The 25,170-nt window shown below is 54.8% G+C and overlaps 1 protein-coding gene across 2 annotated transcripts in view; it reads right to left on the bottom strand.

Moving 5' to 3' along the window:
- The window catches only part of SMARCD3 (SWI/SNF related, matrix associated, actin dependent regulator of chromatin, subfamily d, member 3), a 31,195-nt gene extending 10,709 nt beyond the window's left edge, over positions 1–20,486 (bottom strand). The window contains exons 1-2 of one of the 2 annotated variants that reach the window (XM_041751928.1): positions 20,383–20,486; positions 18,373–18,513 (exon numbers count right to left, since the gene is read on the bottom strand). In XM_041751928.1, coding sequence (XP_041607862.1) covers positions 18,373–18,411 — 39 coding nt within the window. In that variant the 5' untranslated portion in view covers positions 18,412–18,513; positions 20,383–20,486. The remainder of the gene's footprint in view (positions 1–18,372; positions 18,514–20,382) is intronic. The other variant, XM_041751929.1, reaches the window with a different exon arrangement.
- Positions 20,487–25,170: the final 4,684 nt, after the last annotated feature.

Here is a 25,170-nt window from a genome sequence, read left to right as displayed (position 1 = left end):
AGTGTTCAGAGAGCTGGCAGTCCCTGGGGTGAAGGAGGGACAAATCCTGAGATCCCCCGCCTGGGAACCATAGCACCACCCAGGCCCCCAATGGCCACACCCCTCTCTCCTCCTTCTGGAGGAAGAGCCCCAAGGCTTTGGGACCATAGTGGGTCAAGTTTGTGTGCTTCCTGGGGCCGCCCTGTTGGAATCCAGGTGAGGTAGGGCAATGCCTAGGGGAATTTGTTGGAAAAGTTATTTGAAGTTATACCCTAAAGACCCAGAATTACACTGGGGGGGGGGGGTGTCCTGACCCTCAAACCCTTCAGAATGCCCTCAGAGGTCAGATAAAACCCAGGGAGTGTTCTGCCCAGAGAGTCATTTTGCCTGCAGCCTGGTTTCCTTGGGCTCTACTTGTGCTCCTGGCTGTCACGGTCAGTTGGGTGCCCACTGTCAACCTTCTGAAAGGCCAGAGTGGCCCATGACAACCCTCCTTTTCTGCGGGCTTAGCCAGGAACCCAGAGGTCCTCTTCCTACCAAATCTCTACCCAGCTTCCCCTAGACTCAACCATGCAGAAACTGGGTCCTGGCAAGGTGGGAATGGCTGGGTAGTTGCCATAGGCCAGCAAGGTGGCTACTGGTGACCTGCGGAGGTAATCTCTCCAGTCTGCCCACTAACTTCCAAAACCCTTCACTTATCCCCATGTCTAAGCCTCTGCTCCCATGATTCTTTTGCCTGGAATCCTTCTACTGCTCATCTGTCTGTCTTTTAAAGCCTAATGTGGGCCCCACCTCCTCCAGGAAGCCTGCTCCAGTTCCACTCCTGTGCACCAACCTTTCTCTTCTTTGAATACCCATTGCCATCTATGCTATGCCACAAATTGGCACTTGCCTGGCCAGTGTCTGAGATGTTAGGTTTGGTTTTCCAAATGTGGCCCCCCTGACATCAGGGACTGGTCTTTAAGTACCACTCTCCTCCCCACTCCACCCCACGCTGGGACACGGGAACTTATGATCAAATAAATGCCTGCTCACACTTGCAACCACCCGAAAAGCTCAGTAGGCCAGTGGATGGAGCTCATACTCTGCCACTTACCTGAAGGTGTGAGTCGCCATGGGCACCCCTACGCACTGTGGGTGCTTCTAGCATGGACCCATGAAACCACAGACCTTAGAGGCTCTGGGGAGAATCGGGCTGGGGCAGACATTTTTAGGCCTTGTGTAAAGCTCAGAGCTCTCAACTCTCCAAGAGGTCTTTGGGATAAAGAAGACAGCAAAGGAGGTGGATGGGCACCCCAGCTTGGGCAGCTAAGTTTGAGGGAGGATCACGAAGGAAAGCGGGGATACCCAGCATTTGGGAGGGGACGGGGCTTGGTGGTGGAGGAGACGGCAGGAGGTAGTTAGACCAAAGGCTCTGGCGATACCCAAGGAGCTGGTGAGCATCACTCAAGACCATAGCTAACTCCCTCCTGGGCCACCCCAGCATCAGGGTCTCCCCCGACATCCCCCAGCGCCTTCTCTGGGAGACATCCCTCTGCCAGCAGAGACAACAGATATATAATGCATTCATGCCCCTCAGGCACACAGGGACGCAGACTCCAGAGGGACGAGGAGCCACCAGGATTTGCACACACAGGCACCTCTCCACCATCTCCATATCACACTCACAAGGTGCAATTGCGAGGCACCAGCCAGTAGGCACATCTGCGTGCTGCTTTTACAGGGGCAACCCTGGATGTGCAGACCCCGGGGGAGCCCTCAGACCAGAAAGCAGAGGCGCAGGTGTGGGTGCACCGGGCCAGGACTCCCACCTCACAAAGGCCAGCATCCCCAAAGGCTCAGCCCCAGAAGAGCGGCTGGGCAGTGCCACCGCCACAGGTTCCGGCCCAGGGCAGGGTGGAGGCCCAGGGAGAGCCCCGTTTCCAGCCGCCGGGGGGCCTTCCTCCCAGCCCAAGTGGGCTCTTGGTCTTAGCGGCCGGCGGGCCCAGGCCGTGCTCCGGGCAGACCGCGCGCGTGTCCGGGCAGAGGGCGGCCGCCCTGCGGCTCGGAGCCGGAGTCCCCCCTGCCGTCCCCCCATCGCTCCTTCCCTCCGAAGCACCACCAGCACCAAATGGCAAAGCGCCTCTCCCCGCTCAGGGAGAGATGCGCCGCGGCCGGCGGGACGGGCTCGGCGGCCCCCCACCCCCCGCCACCGCCGCGCGGGAGCTGAGGGCGGCCGGGCGCGGGGGGCACGTCCCGGGCCGCGGCCGCCCTTCCTCGCCCTCGCCCGCCGGGGGCCCGGGCAGCGGCTGGAGCCGGACGGGAGCCGGCCCGGGCATGCGCACTGCGGCCTCCCTCCCGGTGAAGGTCAGCCCAGGGCCTAGCTGCAGGACTCGGTGGCGGCGGGGGAGGCGGAGGAGGGAGGAGGGATGCAGCGGAGAGACTTAACTCCTTCCCTGCGGGAAGACGGCCATGGAGGCTGAGGCCCGAGCCCGCCTTCCCCCCTCCCCGCCTTCGGCGAGGTCCTGTTGCGGGGACCCCGCTCTGGGGTTGGGGGGAAGGGGGGCGGGGAGGGGGGGTAGAGAGCATGGAAGAAGGAGGCCAGGAGGAGAGGAGGGAAGCCGGGAAGGGGAGAGGGAGGACGCGAGGGAGGAACAAAGGAAGCCAGACTCAGGGGAGAGACCTCTTTCCGCTGCCCCCCTTTCCGTCTAGCCCGGGCAGTAAAGCTTTCCTTAGCGAAATGAAATCACCCTCATCGACTGGGGCGTCAGCGCGTGTGTTTGTGAGAGAGACAGAGAGACAAGAGAGGCAGAGCCGGTGAGACCACCTGGAGCTCTCAGGCTGAGGACCTCTGATTTCTTCCTTAAAGCCCATCGCTAAGTGCAGCCCCCAACTTCTCCTTTGGTCACCAAACCCCGGGGCAGGCCAGGGGTCCAGAGGCAGCTCTGACCCAGTCCATCTGCCTGGCCTAAATCCCAGGTCCCAGGGAACCCCAGCTAGACCTTGGGGCCAGGCCTGGTCCCCAGAGATGGATGGAAGAGAGTGTGCACCTTAACCCTCCCACCTCTGGTGAGGGGCTACCTCCAGCCAGCAGACAGGACATCAGGGCATAGTCCTCTTCCTCCTCCTGGCTCCCCCCACTACCCCTCCCAGGCCAAAGCAGCGAGGGGTCCCTCCCTCTTTGTGAGAGAATGTTTCTGTGCCTGGACACCCTCTGCTACTAGCAAGGGGGCCGTCTGTCTCTTTGTGTGACTTTGCCTTTCTGTGTCAGTTTTGCAAACACACACAAGAAAGACAAATATGAGAGAAAGAAGTGAAACACCGAGATAAACCAGGACACCAAAATAATTGTGTGACCTTGGGCAAGTGGCTGTATCTCCCTGGCCCCCAGCTTTCTTAGGCATAAAAGGAGGGGTGTAGCCAGATGATTCCTAGGGCCTTCCTGCCCTGAAATCCAAGGATTCCAGAAGACAGGAACCAAGGCAGACACGGTGGGAAGGAGAGGGAGACAGAGACCTAGGGAAATAGGCCCACACCATTGAAGGGGTGTTGCTAACCCAAGGTGAAGGCTGGTCCCTGTCACTTACACTCCAGGTGAGCCTTCATCACTGTACAGTCAGCCTCCTGGAGGCAGGGTAAGGCCTCGCCCGGGGGTCCCCAGCATCCTGCTCAGCAAGCAGGTGTATGATAAAGGTTAGTGGAATGAGTTAATCCTTCCTCTCCTGTTCTGTGTGGGTTTCTTCAGTCTGATGGGGTGCTCTGTATCCCCTCCCTGGCCCCTCACCTACACCTCACATACACTGGTAAGAGGCATGAAGAGCTGGCTCACTGGGGGCCTAAGAACCCCCCCAGCCCAGAGGGGCAGCACATTTTGGATTTGTAGCAGCTTTGCACTCTCCCCTCATGCCACCATCAATGAGATGGCCTCCCAAAGCCGTCCACACCCAAGAGCTTACAGCATTGAGCAAAAAGGAGCCACACTGGCCGGCTTCCCATTTTGGCCAGGATGGGGGTGGTCTATGGGAGGTATTTATATGGGATCCTGAGGTGTGCTCTAAATGCCCCAGCTCCTGTCCTACAGCCTAGGGAGTGGGCCACAGGCACAGCTCTGCCAGGTGCAGTGGCAGGGAGAGATCCCACAGAACCATCCTTGCTCCCCACCCATCTCCCTCTGGACCAACACCGCCTGTCTACCTAGATTCAGGGGCGAAAACAAGGGATCCGTGGTTTCAGGACTCACAGGCTGTCAAGACTCCAAGGAACAGCAAGCCTCTCCTGCTCACCACCTACCTTCCTCCTAGGTGCCCAACCCCAGGGGCTGGGAAACCCACGTACCCCACAATGCCCTCTATCTGGCTGAAGCGATCACTCCTGCCCTGCTTGTACCCCATGGTTCCCAGGCCCTGGCCTGCCTTTTTCTTGGCAGAAAAGAGCACCATCCCAGCACCTCTGATTCCTCTCTTCTCTCCCATAGCTCAGTGCTCCCTCATGACCAGTGTCAGGACAGTCTCCTGGTGGCTTAATGTCCTCCCCCTCATCCTGGGAGGCTCCTGAGGCCTCAGCCCCTACTCTGACCAGGTGGTCAGAGGGATTTCTGCTGACCACTGTATTCTGAGGTCTGGGATGTTACCTGAGTCAAGAAAAATGAGCCAAAGAAAAAACTTGTGTACATTTCCTTGAAGAATGTTTCAGGGAAATTAAACCAAATGTCAGCTGGCAGTGGGATGTACAGATAAAACATGTATGGAAGCATCACATGAATCTGGTCTACCAGATATCTTTGGTTCCATTTGGAGTCAAGGGTGGGCCCTGCCCTGCCCACAGGGTGAGGGCACCATCACACTGCATGGATGGGGGAGAGAGAGCCCTGCCCCTCCCCTCCTAACACGACACTCCATCTCTCTCCATGGTCTGTCTTGAGTGCACCTGCCTTCCTGTCATTGTGTAATCCCCCCTGATTGTGTCAGGCCCCACAGAAGGCCCTGGACTCCCCTCTGCTTCATCTTCAGCTTCCTAAGGCTCTGTGAGGCCTCTCTTCCTCTCCCAGCTCCCAACCTGAGCCCTGCTACTGTGTGGTCTGTCAAAAATAAAATTTCCAATATGCTTGGCCACTTCTGTGAACATCCTTTTTGCCTTCTTGTGAGAGAAGCCCTCCAGAAACCACCACTGATGGTGGCAGTATTTTTCTCAGAGCAATCCTGCCACAGGCCTCGAGGTGGGGTAGGGACCCTCTCTGCCCCTTGCTGCTGCTTCCAGAGCCCTGGCTCTGCACTTTAGCCCCACATCCGGTGCCCATTTCTTGAGGGTTCTAGACCCTGGCTCACTGTCACTCCCTGATACTCGAGGACACTCACTGATGCCTGTCCTCTTCTTGCTGCCTTTCGGGATCTGCATGGATGATCCTTCCCACACCTCAGATCTCTGGTTCCTTGGCCACCTCTCTCTGGAGATCCTCCACCTTCCCCCAGCCACTTGCTCCAGGGCCACCCCTTCTTGGGCCTTCTCATTCTAGCAACTGCAGCCCCTTGAGCACCTCCCTCTGACCACCATCTCCTTTCCTTCCAGCTCACTCTGTCCAGTTCCCAGATCCCCAGAGCCTGTGACTCCACCAGACCCTCTGGTCCATTTCTCTGACCCTCACCCCTCATCACAACTACACCGTCACGTATGATTCTTTTAAAAAAATATTATAATGGGGCACTTGGGTGGCTCCGTTGGTCACATGTCTGCCTTGAGCTCAGGTCATGATCCCAGGGTCTCTGGATCAAGCTCTGCCTTTAGGCTCCCTGCTTGGGTGGGGAGTCTGCTTCTTCTCTTCCCTCCACCCCTCCCCACTGTTGGTGCATGCTCTTTCTCACTCAAATAAATAAATAAAAATCTTTTTAAAAATAATGATAAAGCACACATAACATAAAATTCGCCATTTCCCCTGCTTTGCATACATTCTTGACTCTCTTACTTAGAAGTTAAATCCAACTTCACCAACTTCTCCCCCGTACCTGGCACCTGAATGTGGCTGGAAAGAGACAACTAACCACCCCAATGGGGTCTCACTGCTCAGGAGCACCAACTTCAACTGGCCCCATGCTGCCCAGCCGTCCCTCCTCCATGCACACTCTTTCCCGCTCTGCTCCCTACACGAGTTTTCACATTTGCTCCCCTTCAGCCACCAACTCCTCAACTCCCTCCTCATTCCCAGCTGAGGCCCTGGCTTTTCACTTCACCGAGACACAGAAGCTTCCAAAGAACTCCCTTAGTGCATGCCTCCTTCCAGACCATGTGGTCCTAGCCACAGGCCATAGGTGGGTGATGCTCTGGGGCAGCCCCAGTGCCACCTTGCCCTTTCCTGGTGCCACTGGGTGACCATAGGTCTGGACTCAGAGGGTCTAACTTAGCCTAAAGACTCCATCTGTGTGTGGAGGACTGTAGATTTCCTGGGGGAACAGGGCAAAAAATGTGTGGGCTTGCCAGGAGATGGTCTTTGAGCTGATCTATGATCAAGGATTTCACAGTCAGGGCTGGGCTCAGCCTCTCTGGTGTCCCCACACAATGCCCTCTTTACTCTTTTCTTCTGGGTTCAAAGACCTGTAGTGATGGCCAAGAGGCCTCATGAAGATTCACCAGGGGGCAGGCAGTAGGGAGAAGATAGAGGAGGATGGTCTCAGGACCTGCTTGGTGCCCAGCCCCTGATTCCACAATCCTTTGTAAATAAGGCCAGCAGGTGCCCACCATCCCATAATGAACCCCCTCCAGGTAGCTCCTCTCAGGTAGCCCTGACCCCCTGCCCTTGCTCCCAGATTGGGGCTTTTGGTTTGGCCACGGCAACCTAGTCTGTCTTGGGACAGGGCTGTGACAATGAGGCCTTCCTGGCTTACCCATTACTCCAGTCTTCTGGGGTCCCATCCTCCCCCAGGCCCTGAATCCACTGCCCTGGGTGGGGTCTCTGCAGGAACCACAGTGGGATGACTCTGAGCTTAGACTTCAGAACAGGACTTCCCAGCCTTAGAGCCTCTGACCTTTGGGGCTGGATAATTATTTATTTGTGGGGGCCGTCTTACATATCTTTCGATGTCGGTAGCATCCCTGGCCTCTATCCAGAAAATTCTACCAGCATGCCCCTCACACCTCCCCTTGCAGTGTGACAAACAAAAATATCTCCCAACACTGTCCTTTGTCCCTGGAGGGTGCACTTGCCCTGGGTGGAGAACCACAGGTCTAGAGTCTGATGGTCCTGGCTTCACGCTCAGCTCATGACTCTGCACAAGTTACTTTACCTGTCCGAGGCTCATCCTCCCTGCCCTCAAGACAGCGCCCTCCACCTGACTCACGGGTAAATGTGAGGATTAAAATGAAGTCATAACAGTCGCTGTTGCTACTAGCTTCCTGATGCTAAGCCCACCTGAGCCTCAGGCTGCCACTTCCTTGCCTTCTGCTCTGGGTCCTGGTGGTCCTGCTGTCGAACAATCCCCACCTAGGACTGATGACAACAGGAGGCCCTCAGAGCCCCCAGCTGTGGGACAGTCAGATGTACCATGGAGGGTACCACTGAGGGGTCAGCCTGGCAATTAATTATTCATAGTGTCTAATTACAGTGGCTCTGGGAGCCCTCACAGAGTCTGGGTTCTTCCCCAACCACTGGAAGCTTCCTTGAGTGTGGCAAGTGGCATTGGTACTCGGGGTGGTCTTACATGGGAAGCCTGTGCAGGCATCCCAGAAACTTGGTCAGGACCGCAGGAAATGAGGGAAGGAAGACATCCAGGAGCCACCAGAAGTGGCAAAGCAACTGGACTCACATATAAGAAGAATTCATAAGGGCAACCGTTGGGCCAAGAGAGAAAATGAGGTTCAGGAGCTGCTGCTGGGAGCATCTGGAGGAAGCAGGGCCTCCTCCCGCACCTGTCCCCTTACTCCCCTGCTGTCCCGTCCTGACACATGTTTAGTGAGCACCTACTGTGCAAAGTAGGGATCCACGCACACTCTTTCCCGCTCTGCTCCCTACACGAGTTTTCACATTTGCTCCCCTTCAACCACCAACTCCTCATCTCCCTCCTCATTCCCAGCTGAGGCCCTGGCTTTTCACTTCACCGAGACACAGAAGCTTCCAAAGAACTCCCTTAATGCATGCCTCCTTCCAGACCATGTGGTCCTAGCCACAGGCCATAGGTGGGTGATGCTCTGGGGCAGCCCCAGTGTGAAGGGCTGCTCACCCACCCCCTAGACACAGCCTCAGCCCCACGGTACACCATGAATTTGAGGACTGGATAGGGACACGTGGGGTGGAAGGCAAGGAGATGGTGGGAGGCTCACGTCAGATCCTGCCCCAAGACAGCTGCTGCTCTGGCAGGGGGAGAGGGGTGCAGGCGCCGTGCGCCCCATTCTGGAACTCTGGGCTTCTTTATGGAGAAAAGAGGCACTCAGCCCCCAGCAGGTACCTCTTCAGAGGGGTGGGCCTTGTGGAGGAGCCAGCAGCTACAGCCATGGCTGGGGGCATCCGGCAGAGGGGGCAGGTGCAGCTAGCGAAGAGCAGTGGCAGCGGTGCAGCCAGCTGGGAGGCTTTACTGGTGCACACTGGCGAATGCCTGGGACCTGTGGGAACAGAGGGCTCGAGGCCTCCCTCTGGCTCCGCAACCCCTACAGCCGGGTGAGGAGCTGGTGTCCCAGTGGCCAAGGGGCCCCAGGGACGACTCAGTGGCAGTGGGGACCTCGGTTCTTCCTGTGGTAGGCATGAGCCTGGGTCACCTCCTAGAGGTTCTGGCCCCCTAGAGCTCATATTCCTCCTCCTCCATAAGACATGCTCCAAATTCTGAAGGCGCCCTCACAGTTCCCCCACTCCCCCATCCTTGTCCCCACCACCATCCCCAGCAGGGCTTGAATTGTGTCTCCCTGTCTGAATTCATTTGTTGGGAGGGAGTCCTAATCCCTCTTCCTCAGAATGTGTTCCTACTAAGAGATGGGGTCCTTACAAAGGTAATCAAGTTAAAATGAGGTTCTTATGGTGACCCTAATCCAATATGACTGGTGTCATAAAATAGAAGAAATCAGGACACAGGGACAGATACACACAGAGGAGAGACATGCAACTTGGGAAAGACCGTCTGAGCTGACTTGCAAGCCACGGAGTGAGAGGCCTGGGGCAGATCTTCCCTCACAGCCTCCGAAGGAACCCAAACCCCAGCTGACACCTTGGCAGCCTTAGGAAACTAACCCATCCCCCTCAACCCTGCTTTCTCTACTCCTGTGTTGGTCTTCATGTGACCTGCCTGCCAGTCCAGGTGCTACCAGCCTGCCCCCTCACATCCCCAGTCTGCCCGGAGCCTCCAAAAGCACAGCACTCAGAACAACAGGCTTAGGAGAAAACACAGGGCAAAACCTGGGGCCAGAACACCTGATTTTGAGCCTTTTTTCCCTCACTGGTTGACAGTACAAAAGGGCCAAGTTGTGTCAACCTCTCTAAGCTTCAGTCTGCCTATCTTTAAAATGGGCACATGCCACCACTCCATCTCTATCCCTGGCTTACTGTGAACAGCAAAACAGTACTGAGGGGACGCACGTGGGAATTCTCTGTAAGTCACAGGGGCCCAAACGTAGTCATCACTGTTAGTAGCATATCACTCCTTGCTAAACATCCCATTCCAATTTGGACTTTTAGTGAACTCGCCATCGATTAAAACCTCAATTCTCTGTGTACTCTGTGCTGAAACGTGCCTCCTGTCCCCTCCATCTAAAGTCGCCTATTTGGCCTCAAGAACGGATACTTTTACTTATTCCTGTCAATATTCATCTCGTAGGAATCAGCCCATCATTCTAGCTTGAGATCTTTTGAATCTCAGCTCGGTGATCTGATATATTTGCCATCCTTACCAGCTGCGCGTCCATCACAGATCCACGAGCATGACCTCTCTTCATCCAAGTGGATGCTGAATGTACTGGAAAAGGCAGACAGACAGACAAAGCCCTCTCTCCAGACAACCTACAACCTTTGGGCTTAGTCTCCAGTTGGCAGCCAATTTACTCAATCGTAGTAACATCCAGAGATGTTGGTAGTTTAAAATCAGCCATGGTAGGAGTATTTATACCATGGAGATTGGCAAATAATACAAATCAGATTTCAGCTCCCCCTTCCCACCCTGTCAAGAGCCAGTTGTTAAATATTTACCAGCACGCCACTGCATCCAGCCCACGTTTATGTGTCACGCTCGAGATACTAGGAGAGGCTTTGTCAAACACCTCCGAAGTAGCACATACATCTTTATGGAGCTTCGTAGCCTCCAAAATAGAGCAGGATGCATTATTTAATGTGGTTCCTTCAACATCCCAGGAAGTTAAAGGGCTGAATGTTATTATGCCCATTTTCAAGATGAGGAACATGAGGTTAATGATTGACTCTGTCAGAGCCAGACAGGGAACTGGTGGTGTCCAAGATGGGACTCAAACTTCCATGTTTTGACCTCAAGAGCACTGTTCTTTTCAGCTTGTCATCAAACTGCATCCCCCGCCCCCATCATTGGTTGTCAAAGGTGACCTGAATTGCCTCACCAGCCACTGCTCTGGGTTTAAAACTCAAGCTTTGGGACACCTGGGTGGCTCAGTAGTTCAGCTTCTGCCTTTGGCTCAGGGCATGATCCTAGGATCCGGGATTGAGTCCCACGTCGGGCTCCCTGCATGGAACCTGCTTCTCCCCTCTGCCTGTGTCTCTGCCTCTCTCTCTGTGTGTCTCTCATGAATAAATAAATAAAGTCTTTTAAAAAATAAAATAAAACTCAAACTTTGAGGGGGATTTGACAACGGAGGATTCTACCTCCAGTCCCTCCTATTAGCAGCACATCACTGGGATCCCCATCTCAACCTGGGCGAGGAACCTCAATTTTGACAAGAATCTTAGCATTCTGTTTAAAATTCACTGATGAGGGATACCTGGGTGGCTCAGCGGCTGAGCATCTGCCTTTGGCTCAGGTCGTGATCCTGGGGTCCTGGGATCGAGTCCCACATCGGGCTCCCTGCAGGGAGCCTGCTTCTCCCTCTGCCTGTCTCTGTCTCTCTCTCTCTGTCTCTCATGAATAAATAAATAAAATCTTTAAAAATAAAATAAAATTCTTAAAAATTGAGAGATTTCACGTAAAAAGCCTGATTTCCATCTCTTAAAAAAAAAAAAAAACGTGGAAATCTGGCAACACAAGCCAGATACACTTGGAAACAATGTGATGGAATCGAGGAGGGGCTGTACATGGTGAAGCAGCAGGACCTCTCTGATTTATCACACCCTTCATTTTGGGGGTTGCAAACTCTAAAGCCCTGGGGGCCCAGCAATGAATATAAATGATGATGTGAGCTTTGAGCACCAAGTCAACTAGCCTTTGACCTTGGGCCTAGGTGCTGGGGTACAAGGGGCTGGCCTGCACCTGTGGAGAGGGCTGGCCACTTTGCCTCTTTGAGGGCCGCTGTGGTTTGGGTCACCGCACACCTCTGAGGGCTGGATGTGGTAACCATTGGGGAGTCACTCAACCTCTCTCTGTTTCAGTTTCTCATCTTGAAAGTGATGGTGATAATACTGGCATTTACCCCATAGCCTTGTGGTGAGGATAAATCAGCTAAACCATGACAGTTTCTTAAAACCGTTCCTAAAACTTGCCATAAGCTCTCAGTCAACACTGGTTGCTATTCTTCTGCCCGGGGCCTGCCTGGCTCTTCTCCGTCCCAGGGTGGGGGATGAGGGGGCTGCTCTGGAGTCTCAGGGCTGCTGAAGAAGTGAGAGGTGGAACCTGGAACCGAGGGCGTGAGGGAGGGGAGTCTGGACAAGTGGGGCTGCAGTCCACCCAACATGGGCATTTTTTGACAGAGTTTTTTTTTTTTTAAGATTTTATTTATTTATTCATGAGAGACATTGAGAGAGAGAGAGAGGCAGAGACCCAGGCAGAGGGAGAAGCAGGCTCCATGCAGGGAGCCCAATGTGGGACTCGATCCCAGGACTCCAGGATCACACTCTGGGCTGAAGGTGGCGCTAAACCACTGAGCCACCAGAGCTGCCCTTTGACAGGATTTCTAAGATGGTTTTCTCCTGAAGGAAGAGGCCATCCTAAGATGGTGGTGGGGTGGCAGAGGGTCAAAGAGGGAACTGAGGCACAAAAGCAAAACAATGTTTCCTGCTGGGTGGGCTAGGGTGGGGTCTGTGGACAGAGCCGGAGTTCAGCTTCTCCTCCCTCTCCTCTGGCCACTGGGCTGCTGGGGCCCCTCCTGCAAGCCAGCCCATCCACCCACCAGGGCTCCTGCTGTAGTTCCACTGCTGACACCAGATTCGGATCCGGATCCGATCTGCTCACAGCCTGGGTACCATGGGACTCTCTCCTCCACCCTGCCGGCTTTCTTTTCTTTTCTTTTCTTTTTTTTTTCCTGCCAGCTGACTTTCTATTTCCAACTCAAAACTTTATTAAAGGCAAGGAAGGCAGGGCCCTTAGATGTGCAGCTGGCATCAGGCTGCGGGAGGGCTGCTGGCGGGGAAGTGAACTAGGTAACTCTGCACCCGAGTTCAGGACGTGGGAGCAAGGAAAATGGAGTCCTCAGCAAGGGGAGGAGGCCTAGGGGCTTCTTGCAGACTCTAAGGCCTTTATGGGGCAACAGTGGAATGGCGGGGGTGAGGGTGGAAGCTGGGCCCAGAACCCAGGGTGACATGGAAACAGGGTCTACAGATGACACCTGGACATGGCAGTGTGGACGGTAGCATTGAGCATCCCATATTAACCCACCAGGTGACAAGGGGCACTCTGGCGTTCATCACCTGCTGGATGTTGAGCTAAGTGCTCAATACTTAGCTTCCCACTGGATCTTTTTTTTGTTTCCCCCCCCACTGGATCTTTATAGAAGGGGCATTAAATCCCACCTTACAGACGGGATTAAGGTGGAGGCCCAGAGGACCAGGTGCCTCTTCCCACATCTGCCTCGCAGGTAAGGGCCAGATCCCACCTTCCCATGGACACCTGGGAGCCCCAAAGTCTGTCTCACAGCACCGGGCAGCCCCACTGGCCTCCAGCCCTCCCAGGGGCACCAAGGTCGTGAGCAGCCTGCACAGGCCCCCAGGTAAGGGACATGTGAGGAAGCCAGACCTGAATGTTCTTGAGAGCGGCCCAGGGAGTATGGACAACTGCTGCCACATGTCTGGAGGCAGTCAGATGCCATGGAAGCAGATGGGGTTTATTCTCTGTAACTCCAGAGGGCAAGACCAGGGTCACAGGAAGGAAGATTCTCCTCACCACAAGAACAACTAAAGATGGGGCGCCTGGGTGGCTCAGTCAGTTAAGCATCTGACTCTTGATTTTGGCTCAGGTCATGATCTCAGGGTTGGAGGGATCAAGCTCTGTGTCAGGCTCTGTGCTCAGTGGGGAGTCTGCTTAAGATTCTCTCTCTCCCTCTGCTCCCATTGCCACCCCCACTCCCTGCCCTTCCCCCCCACTCTCTCTCAAATAAATAAATATATTTTTAAAAAGAACTAAATATGGAAGGAGTGTCTATGAATATGGTGAATAGGTCCTTTTGGAAAGGGACTGATGCCCAGGCATGGACCAAGAGCAGCTCAGGTGTCAGCAGGTCAAGGTGGAAAGACAAAAAAGGACCACCCTTGGGTTGTAGGGGTGTAGAGAGGGCAGGGCCAACAGTACAAAGGTATCTCAGGATTGTCCTTCCTTCCTTCCTTCCTTCCTTCCTTCCTTCCTTCCTTCCTTCCTTCCTTCCTTCCTTCCATTCTTCAAGAGAGAGCAAGTGAGAGAGCAGGGGAGGGACAGAGGGAGAGGGAGAGAGAGAATCCTGAGTGGGCTCCACACACAGCACAGAGTCCGACGTGGGGCTGGATCCCACGACCCTGAGGTCATGACCCGAGCTGAAATCAAGAGTTGGATGCTTAACCAACTGAGCTACCCAGATGCTCCTGAGGGTCCTCCTAAGATCAGCTGTCAGAGCCACCTCCTTCCATCCCCACCCCCCACCTCTTTCATTCACAAAATATTTTTCCATATTGTGCTGAACAAGACAGATGCAGTCTGTGCCTTTCAGGAGCACTAAAATGAAATATTTAAATTTTTGGTACATGCTATAAGATATAAGAAGGTGAGACTTTATACCTAATCAGGGTAAGGAGAAAGTGTCCCTGAGGAAATGGCATTTAAGTCAAGTCTTGATGGAGGGACAGATTTAGACAGGTGAAGGGAGCTGGAAGTGTGTTGCAGGCAAAGGGAACAGCATGAGGGAAGGCCCTGAGTGAGGGCAGGCGCTTGAAGCCCTCGAGGAAACAGAAGACAGAAGAGATCAGGTCCGTCTTGCAGAAACCCTGACTTTGCCAGGGGGGTGGGGTTGGGAGGAGGGGCCCATACTGAGAGTGAGGCACCCCTTGGGTGGCTACCCTAGCAGTCCAGGCAGAAGATGACAGCGGCATGCCTAGGGTGGTGACATGAGGCATAAGCGGATGAAACTGAGATGTGTCTAGGAAATAAAATCAAATAAAAGGAAGAGATGAAAAAAAAAAAAAAAGGAAGAGATGATTGTTCCAATGGGAGGAGAAGGAAGAGGGGTGGTCAAATGTCATGCCCAGGTCTGGGCTTGAGCTTCTGTGTCGCCACTGGCAAGAAGGCCAGCCCCACCTCCACCATGCAGGGGACCCTGTGCTCTCGTCATCATGTGTTCACGGGGAGATTTCTACTCTGCTCCTCTGGAGCGAAGACTGGAATAATCTTGCCACCTTTCCCACCCCATGGGAGGGGTTCTCTGCCTGCTGAGGTGGGGGGTCTGACATCCACAGGACAAGTTCCTCTCCAGGGTCTGGGGCCAAGGGGGTGGTCACATCAGGGCTGGTCCCTGCAGCCTGCCGTGACCTTGTGGCTGTGTCTGCTGGCAGGAGGGACCCCATTTCAACCTGTTCTCAGGCCCCAGATTAGCAACCCCAAGTTAGGGTATAGAGTCTCTGCTATATCCAGGCCTCAGGTTCAAGTCTGGCTGGCCCTGTAATGAAGCTGACATGTCCCTGACACGCGTGCCTACTTCTCAATGGGTTCACGACCCACTGAGAACCCACTGTGACTGGTCCCACCCTATACCCACACTCACCTGCTGGGCAGATGTGCTAGTTGGGGTATCTACATTCCTACCAGGGTATTACCATTCCCCAAGAATGTGACTCTGTACTGAATTCTCAATTTTAAATAGACCTTCCTGCTGCCTGCTAGCTCTCAAAGATGTTGTTGTGACTATTAACACGTAGAGCGTTTCCTGAAGGCGACGTCTTCATCTAGCCCTTCTAACTTTTCTCTTGTCATTGACCATGACCAGCAATATTTATACATGGCTGTGTGTACTATGGGGTTGCTCTTTGCCTTGGCCGAGGAAACCCATGGTATTGTCGGGGACACTGCCTAGTTCTGTCACCCAGTGTCCCACCCTCAACGTCATCACACAGGAGAGACTTCTCAGGGGTCTCAGGGCCCTTGGGGCCTCAGGGTTTGTGTTTTATGCACTAGCATCACCCTTGGCTGCCACCTGTTTTCCCCGATGTCCTGACTTCCTCACTACACCCGTCTTTGCAAAGTGCCCCTCCCTCTGGACCCTGTCAGGAGAGAGGTTGGGTCACAAGCACATCTTCCTGTGTCTTCCTGTCTTTGCTTTTCTCCCTCCCCACAGTACACTGCTCCTCGCTTCGGGCCCCAGAATGTTCTTCGGTCTGGAAAGAAGGTTGACATGGGAGACGATCCAAGTTTGTAAATTCCAGGAAAGGCATGAGCGGGACACATGCTCATAAGACACATTCTCAAATTTCCTGGAAGTAAGTTTAGGTAACAAAGAAATTGGTTTCACAGCTTGGGAATCAAATCAAGAGGCGGGCCAGGCTGAAGTGAGCAACCACTCTCCCTCAGGGTTCTCACCAGGGACCCAAGGGTCTGTACACCCCTTGCCAGCACGGGGCACCGGGGCCACGGCCACAGCCCCCTACCAGGCATTTGGCAGCTGAGTGCCCACCAGGAGCACGGTGACACCCATGGTGCGGTCATCCAAGAGGGCTCAGGATCCAGCCCAATCCGAGGGCCATTCACTCATCCCACGTGTCTGTAACACAGCCTTCTCTCGTGACACCTCCTGACGCCTCTTCCCGTGACACCCCCTCCTGGTGACACCTCCAGCTCATTACCTCCACCACTTAGCGCTCACTAATAACGAGCTCTCACTTGCAATCACACTGCCAGCTCGCAGGGCGAAGACAGCCTCCAGCTGCTGCACGCCTGGGCTCGAGCCACCACGCTGTCTAGACGCTAGCACAGGGCCTGTCAGCATCCCAATGACAGCACGTGCCCAAGCCGCCAAGCGTCAAAGCCGGCTCCATGCCTGGGACTGCACATGCTGAAGGAAGCCCAATTTCATGTTAATGCAGCTCTAAAACAAGATGCCAGAAACCTCACCAGCACCCCTGGCACCTCACCATATACTCCATCAGAACTCCATCAGATGGAGAGGGTCCCAGGAACCTCAGGATGGACACTCAATTCACTCAATTCACCAGGTGTCACTAGGACATACCCACCACCCGCTGAGCCTCCAAACCCCACCCCCCACCTCTACCCCCAGCTTCTCACACCTCCCTGCCTCCGCTGCCCAATCTTTGGGGTGATCACTCCTTCAGGCAGGGTCTGGAACAACCCAGGGCACCGACCTACTGCTGCTGGGCAGCCAGGTTAGGACCGAGCTCAGTATCCCCCAAATCAGCCACAATTTACAAGGACTCACACGTGGGGTCCCTGGCTCCAGTGTACCTCCCAGGGACCCCAGTTGCTGGGCAAGCCTCCACCCTCAGACACGCGAAAACTGAGAGTTGCCCAGAAAGCACACCACCTTTTCTTTAGGATTCTGCACTGTAAAAACCAACCCCTGCAAGCCGGGGAACAAGCAGGTCCACACTTAACCTGAGGCAGCAGTTAGGATGTGGGGCAAAGGGCAAGACCTTTGTTTGGGGCCTTGACTGTCCTGCAAAGCATTGCATTTGCTTCCACCTGGACCAGCATCAGGTGACAGCGCCAGGCTCCCCCAAAGCTGGCCACAGCACCATTCTGCCTGAGGCATCAGCCAGTGCCACGGGTGGCAGGGAGGAGAATGGGGCGGCCCTGGCCTTCCCAACAGCTCAGGCAGGGCAGTGAGTTCCTCTGCCCTGCTGAGGGAGGAGCAGCTGAGACAGCCACCCTCATTTCACCCAGCCCCTCGTCCTCTGAAAGCCCTCAGCATGCTGCTCCTTCCAAGGCTTCTCCCCTCAGAGCCCTGGGGCCTGGACTGTCTGCTGTGGTGCTCCCTGGGGGCTCTCCTAAGTCTGTCCCTCTGCTGGACTGCGGGTCTTGAGGTCAGGGGCTCAGTCCCTCACACCTCATGGCCCCCCAGCCCCCAGCCTGTCACAGGAGACTCCCACTGGGGAGGCTGGGGAGGCGGAACACAGACCAGAATGCAGGCCTCAGACCCAGCTCCTGCCCTTTCCCACAGCTGTACGGGGGCTCTCGGGCAGGCAGCCTCTCCACCCTGGGCCTCGGGGCTCCCCCCTGGACCAGGGGCACTGATATGGTACAAGCCAGGCCAAGCTCCTCGCACTCAGGAAGGTCTAGCTCCCATACGAAGGACCTGGAGCACCTCTGAGTCTGAGACCTGCCCAGTGGCAACACGGGGTTGGCCCCCCCAGAGCCCATGCAACAGGCTGCTACCACCTCCCCCTCCTGCCAAGAACAAACCATCGCCTGGGTTCTGGAAGGCTCCTAGAGGTTTGCCAAGGCATGTTTGGGGCTAAGTTTCTAGAGTCCAAGTTGTGTTAAGCATCTGCAGGCTCCCCCCAGCTAGCAGAGAGCACCTGTATGCCTACAGTGTGCACATGTGCACACACACAGGTGAAGCTAGAGGGGGCATGTGTCTGGATGTCTGTGAGTGGGGAGAAAATGAACTCAGAGCCCCAGAGCATTTTCACCTGAACCAAACACTGCTTTCAGGCTTGCTGGTTCCTGATTCAGATTGGCTTTCATGGGGAGGACCCAGGGAGGCAGGATGAGAGGGGCACTCAGAAGAGGTGATGCAAGGGTGGAAGATGTCAGCAGGGTTTGGATGTGGCCCCATCAGGGGGTATAGGAGGTGGGGATGGCCCCAGAAGGAGGGATAGGGAGTGGGGTGATGGGGTGATGGCCCCAGCAGTGGGGGATGGCCCCAGCAGCAGTGGGTAGGGGAGTCTTACTAGTGGGGGATGGGGAGATGGCCCCAGCAGCAAGGTGGGTAGGAAGTAGGGGATGGCCCCAGTAGCAGCGGAGGGGATGAGAAGAAGTACTGTTGTTGGTCTGGCTCAGGGCAGAGGGCCGAGGGCCAGCACCTTTCAGCGGGGTCCCAGGGCTCCTGCTCCCGGGTTTGGGGGGCAGCGCCTACCTGTACCACGGCGGGTGGGTGCTGAAGGCCTGGCGTCATAGGTGGCGGGGTCCTGCAGCAGGGGAGTCATCCAGTGCCCCCTGGGTGCCCGGGCCCAAAGCCCACTGCACCTGTAGCACCAAGGGCCATTGTGAGGAGAATCTGAAAGAAGAGGGTGGTGGGAGGGGCGGGCCAGACCCAGAGTCCCACAGGCAGAGTCCAAATGGACCTCTAAGGGCTAGGGAGGAAAGGGAGCCTGAGGGGGCTGGCTGGGTGGACCAAACTCGGTGACAAGGAGGTCTGAGAAAGAGAACAGGAGGTGTGTAGAATGGGATGGGCATGGAGGGGACGGGCAAGGGCCAGCTAGGGCTGCAGGGGAGCACAGGGTGGGAGTGGGGTGAGAGCAGGAAGCAGCCAGCAGAGACCAGGTGGCAGGTCTGAGCTGGAAGGACAGAGAGCATAGCACCCAGGCCCGGCAGGGGAGGCAAATCTGGGAGAGGAGGCAGTAGGCAGGGGAGGGGATGGGGACCTGGGCATTGGAGGTACAGGGCACAGCCCTGGAGCCGGATGGTCTTGGATGGCTTCTGGAGCCCAGGGACACCTGAGGGAGTCCCACTGGTGGCAGGCAGGTGGAGTAGGCCAGTTCCTAATGTGCCCACTCTGCTCACGCCAGCCCCTCCCTGAGTGCACGGCCTTCGTGGTTTCACCCTCCTGTGTGAGCAGCAGAGCCACAGGCTGGGGTCAGGACCCAGGCCAGGAGTGGAGTCCTTGGGCAGGTGAAGTGTGGGGGATGAGGACCAGGTGGTGCTACAAGTATAAGAGTGGTTCGGGGTCACACATAGGTGGTGTTGGCCAGGAGGCAACTCCAAAAAGCGTGAGGAGGCAGGGCTGGCAATGAGAGGTGGAAGATGCTAAGAGGGGAGAGGTTACCAGCCCAGGGGTGCTGAGGGGAGGAGCTCTGCAGGGAGGCTGAAAACAGAGAGGCAACCTGAATGGGAGAGAGGTGTCCAGGCAGGAGGGTGCCAGGTGGAGACAGGGAAGGTGCCAGGCAGGAGAAGGAGGGAAGGTGCCAGGCAGGATGGGTGGGGGGGAGGTGCCAGGCAGGGGGAGGAGGGGAGGTGCCAGGCAGGGGGAGGAGGGGAGGTGCCAGGCAGGGGGAGGAGGGGAGGTGCCAGGCAGAGGAGTGGGTAGGAGGGAGAGGATGCCAGGCAGGAGCAGGATGGGAACACGCTAGGCAGGAGGAGGTGGCAGGCGATGGGGAGGAGTAGGTGCAAGGCAATCAGGGAGGAGGGAAGGTGCCAGACATGAGGGAGGAGAGGAAGGTACCAGGCAGGAGAGTGCCAGGCAAAGGGAAGGAGGGGAAATGCAGGTGGAGGGAGGATGGGGAGGTACCAGGTAGGGGAAGGAGGGAAAGATGCCAGGCAAAGATGAGCAGGGGGAAGTATCAGAGAGGAGGTAGGGGGGAGCCTGTCAGCCATGGAAGAGGTGCAGGAAAGGGGGCAGGAGGAAGAGGTACCAGGCTGAGGGTGGGGGATGTGCGGGGGCGGGGGGAGGAAGAGAGTCAGGAGTGGGGGAGAGATCCGGAGAGGAGGAGGGGATGAAGATGCCAGGCAGGGAGGAGGGGGTGCCAGGTAAGGGGAAGTGCCAGGTAAGAGGAAGGTGCCAGCAAGGGGTGAGAAGGAAGATGCCAGGCAGGGGGGAGGAGGGATGTCAGGCACTGGGGCGACCAGAGAGATGCCAGGCAGGGAGGAGTACGGGAGAGGCCAGGGGGGCGGAGGGGGATGTCAGACAGGGGGAGATGCCAGACAGGGGGGAGGAGGATGCCAGGCAGGCAGGAGAGGGATGCCAGGCAGGCGGGAGCAGAGGAGATACCAGGCAGGGGGGAGGAGGGATGCCAGGCAGGGGAAGGAGGGATGATGCCAACAGAGGCAGGACGGGCACTGCCAGGCGGGGAAGGCGGGGGCGCCGGCGCAGCGCGGCCGGGCGGCGTCTCCGCAAGGGCCTGGGGGCCGCGCGGCGCGGGTCGCTCACCTGCTCCCCCGGGACCCCGGCCCGGAGCACGGCCGCCCGCTCCCCGCTCGGCGCTCGGCTCGGCCTGGCGCCTGCGCCGCTGCAGCCCGGAGCGGGGGAGGCGCAGGGAGCGTCTGTAAAGAGCGAGAAGCTTAATAATGAGTTAGGGATCAGAGCAGGCAGCATCGCCCCAGCCGTCCGAGCGCGCGGTCTCCGCTCTGGGAGCGTCGCCGCCCGCGCTGGCCACTCGCATTGTGCTCCCCAGCCTGTGCACACAGGGGCCTCGGGTCTGTAGGTGCACCTCTGCCCCCACCGATTCACACAGACTGTCAGGGCATCCTAAGGGACCGCAGACATGACCCGCTCTGGACCACACAGGCATTTGCACAAACACAGCCTTGGGCGGGGGGGGGGGGGGGGGGGGGGGGGGGGGGGGTGTTCCATTCCATTCCACTCCAGGTTCAGAGCCAGGACACCTCCTCCTACCTTTATGCACAAGCCCTTGCCCCACATGCAGTCATGTGAGCCTACTCTGGTCACTCTTTGGGGTCCCCTGGGCATCCCCCTCCCACCCCCAGGAGCAGCTGGCACAGTGCCTGGCATACAGTGGGGGCTCAACCCTTACCTGCTAAAAGGCATGAGCCTCAGAGAGCCTTAAGCATGATCCAGAGGGAGTGGGAGGCTCCACACGGAGGAGCCAGCAGGTGAGGACTTTGGGGGCAGGGTCCCAGCAGCCCCTGAGCCAGAGCTGTGACAGGTGTCCAGGTTGGCAGAGTCCTGCCCCTTCAGATTCTCGCCTGTGCCCCAGATGCCTAGCCTAGCCCCATCCCCCATGGGCATTTGAGGGTCCTGGGCACCAAACACTGCCTGGGCCTGACATGACCCGACTTGGAGGCTTTTCCATCTCCACTTTCTTTTTTTGGGGGGGGGTCATTATATTTTACTTTTATTACTTAATTTTTTTCTGTGTTCAACAACACATAACACAAAATTCGCCATCTTAACCAGTTTCAGGTGTACGATTCAACACTGTAAGGGTATACCTGGTTGTGTGGACAATCTCAAGAACTTTTTCATCTTAGAAAACTGAAACTCTACCCATTGAAGGATTCTCCTCTCCCCCTAGACCTTGGGCACCCACTGCTCTTTCTGTTTTTATGAATTTGATTACTCTAGGTACCTCATATAAAATATACTCATGCGGTATTTGCCCTTTTGTGATTGGCTTAGTTCACTGGGAATAATGTCCTCTAGGTTCATCCGCTTGTAGCAGGTGTCAACACTTCCTTTTCAGGATGAATGAGATTCTAGTGTATGGATGTATACAATGTATAAATCAACTACAGTTTGTTTATCCATTCAGCCACTGTGAATAATGTTACTTACGGCCCTTTAACACATGTTGACATTAAACCGGACAGAAAGGGACGCCTGGGTGGCTCAGCGGTTAAACATCTGCCTTCAGCCCAGGGGGTGATCCTGGAGTCCTAGGATCGAGTCCCACATCAGTCTCCTGCATGGAGCCTGCTTCTCTCTCTCTCTCTCTCTCTCTCTCTCTCTCTCTCTCTGTGTGTGTCTCTCATGAATAAATAAATAAAATCTTAAAAAAAAGACTGTAACTTTAAAAAATAAAAAAAAATAATAATAAACCAGACAGAAACACTCCAGCTCAGCCCTGGGAAGACATACTCAATCCTGCCTACTCTCTTTCAGCACCTGCCATTCTATTTTCAGGGCCCTTCCACAGAATACCTCAGACCTGGGATCCCTGGGTGGCGCAGTGGTTTAGCGTCTGCCTTTGGCCCAGGGCGCGATCCTGGAGTCCCGGGATCGAATCCCACGTCGGGCTCCCGGTGCATGGAGCCTGCTTCTCCCTCCGCCTGCTTCTCCCTCCGCCTGTGTCTCTGCCTCTCTCTCTCTCTGTGTGACTATCATAAGTAAATAAAAATTAAAAAAAAAAAACAGAACTGATAAAAAAAAAAAAAAGAATACCTCAGACCTTTGGCCACTCAGAGGACCCCCTGTGGCCTTTTTACCTAAATTTGCTTACTTAATGCTCTAGATAAAATATATTCCTGTGTCCCTTCTGAGGAAGGGAGCCAGGGTCCCTGCTAACAGCTCGACACCGTCCTTCCTAGGTACATTTATCTCTTAACAAGGGACTCTTGGAAATGAAGGGGGAGGAGAGGCATAGTGGGTATTTTGAGGTGGGGGGAGGATTTGCTCAGTGGCCTGGGGGGCAGGGGAGGGCATGGAAAGCTGTCTGGATAAAACTTCCCATGACCCAGACCCTGGTGCCCAGGTCAATGCCAGAGCTTCACTCCTCTGGGCAGAGAGGAGTCTATTTAGAAGCAGTTCACACCCTCTTGCCCCCTCCCCTTCCCCCTCCTACCAACACCAGTTATTAACTTGGCAGAATAAGATTTTTTTTAAAGATTTTATTTACTCATGAGAGACACACAGAGAGAGGCAGAGGCAGAGACACAGGCAGAGGGAGAGGGAGAAGCAGGTTCCATGCAGGGAGCCTGATGAGGGACTTGATTCCGGGACTTCAGGATCTCGCCCTGGGCCAAAGGTGGCGCTAAACCGCTGAGCCACCAGGGCTGCCCAGAATAAGCCCTTCTGATAGGACAAGAGATTCATTCTGAAAGTGAGGCGAGAGGCCCAATCCCAACATGAGGGGGTTGTTGGTGGGGTGGGGTGGGGGGTCTGCAGAGGGCCCCCAGAGGGAGACCAGGCAGCCAGGACAGAAGTAGGGGCAGCACCAAGCAGGCAGGCTGAGTGCTGGCCTAGGTCTGGCCAGAGGGGACAAGCAGAAGGGCCAGCTGGGCAGTCCCCCCTCTTCTGATCCTGTACCCACACCCCACAGCCTTCTCCCTCCTCCCACTCACAGTCTGTCCATCAGGGATAAAGTTATCTAAGGTTAAGCCCCAGGCCCTCCTTTATGACTTTCCAGGTGGGTGGGGCAGCACGTCTCTATCCTAGGAGTAATACCTTGTTTTTAAGTCACTGATCCCTTGTCCCTCTTTCCTTCTGGACTGTGAGCTCAGGAGGGTGGGACTGGGGTTTGTCAGCCCGGCTTGTGCCTGGTGCAGAGGAAGGCCCAGCCAGAGTTTGGAGGAGGCTCCATGCAGACAGGCTATGGCTGCAGAAGGGGCTGGCAGTAGAGACCTGGGAGGCCAGGGGTTAGGCTGAGCCAGGGGCAGGGTTGGGCAAGGCCAGAGGGAAGGGCCGAAATTCACTCATTTGTGAGGCCCGATGTTGTTCTCTGCACCACTGCTTGTGTAGCAAGAATTTGGAAATGCCTAAATGTTTGCCAATCGGTGACAGATTAAATAAATTGTGTGACAGGTGTAAACAGGTGATAAGAGACAGCATAAACAGGTGACATGATAAATACATCATTCCGTGAATGCTATCAAACAATGGGGAAGCACTCTTTACACTGATAGAGCAGGATCTCACAGATAAGATGCATGAAAAAAGCAAGATGCACAGAACAGTGTGTAAAGCATGCTAAAGCATGTGTGTGCGTGTGCATATACACACGGTCCTCTGGAAGGGTACAAAAGGAACTGGCCTCTGATGAGGAGCTGGAGGGTGGGACAGGTAGAGGGAGACTTACTTTCCACTGTGTATTCTTTTTAGCTTTTTAATTTAGAAGGAAAAGTTTTACAAAAATCACTCATATCATCATTTATATTTTCAAATTATACTGAGCACCCACTTTATAAATCAGACCACAAATCTATGTGCCTTTGATCATGAACCTGTATGGGGCTCTGTATCAGTTAATTTCTTTCACTTGTTTTGTATTTCTGCCTCAAGCTTGTTTTATGGTGTGCCCAGCCCTGTACCAGGCTCTGTGGGCAGGGATGAATGAGACAGCTCTTGACTGGATGGGGGATTAATACATATAAACAACTCACCATGTCAGGTAGAAGGGATGAAGTACAATCACAGAGGCCAGTCCCAGTGCTGGAGGTCCAGAAAGTAAAAGGGGAGCAAGGTTGGAGACGGGGAAGGGGAATTAGTGTTTCATGGGGACAGAGTTTCTGTTTTGCAAAATGAAGAGTTCTGGAGATGGGTGGTGGTGATGGTTGCACAAGGTGAATGGACATAATACCACAGAACTATACACTTACACGTGGTTAAGATGGTAAATCTTATATGTATTTTACTGCAGTTAAAATAAATAAAAATAGGGGATATAATGTGCAGCATGGTGACTACAGTTAATAATGTAGTATGACATATTTGAAAGTTGTTGTGAGTCAATCTTAAAAGTTCTTACCTCAAGAAAAAAAAATTTTAAGATTTTGTTTATTTATTCACGAGAGACACAGAAAGAGAGGCAGAGACACAGGCAGAGGGAGAAGCAGGCTCCTTGCGGGGAACTCAATCCCAGGACCTCAGGATCATGACCTGAGATAAAGGCAGACACTCAGCAAGTGAGCCACCCAGATGCCACCCCCCCAAATTTTTTTGTAACTATATGAGGTGATCGTTAACTAGACTTATTGTACTGGTCATTTCTGCAATATAGTAAATCATTACATGGTACAACTGAAACTAATAGAATGTCATATGTCAATTATATCTCAATTAGAAATAACTAAATAAAAGAATCAAAAATAAATAAAAGAATTCTAGCAGAAAGAAATGGTGTTTCCTTTTCTTACCACATATCTGGCACTCTATGGGGTGTCTGGTTTTCCAACAGCCCTGCAAGAAAGAAAGAATTATTCACATTTACATAGGAAAAAACATGAAGCTTAGGGAGATCCAGAGACATGTCTGAACCGGGAT

Source organism: Vulpes lagopus, chromosome 4 (assembly GCF_018345385.1).
Source record: "Vulpes lagopus strain Blue_001 chromosome 4, ASM1834538v1, whole genome shotgun sequence".
In the NCBI taxonomy this organism is placed as follows: Eukaryota; Metazoa; Chordata; class Mammalia; order Carnivora; family Canidae; genus Vulpes; species Vulpes lagopus.
Note: the sequence above shows the minus strand (reverse complement) of the source record. Positions and strands in the feature narration are given on the sequence as shown.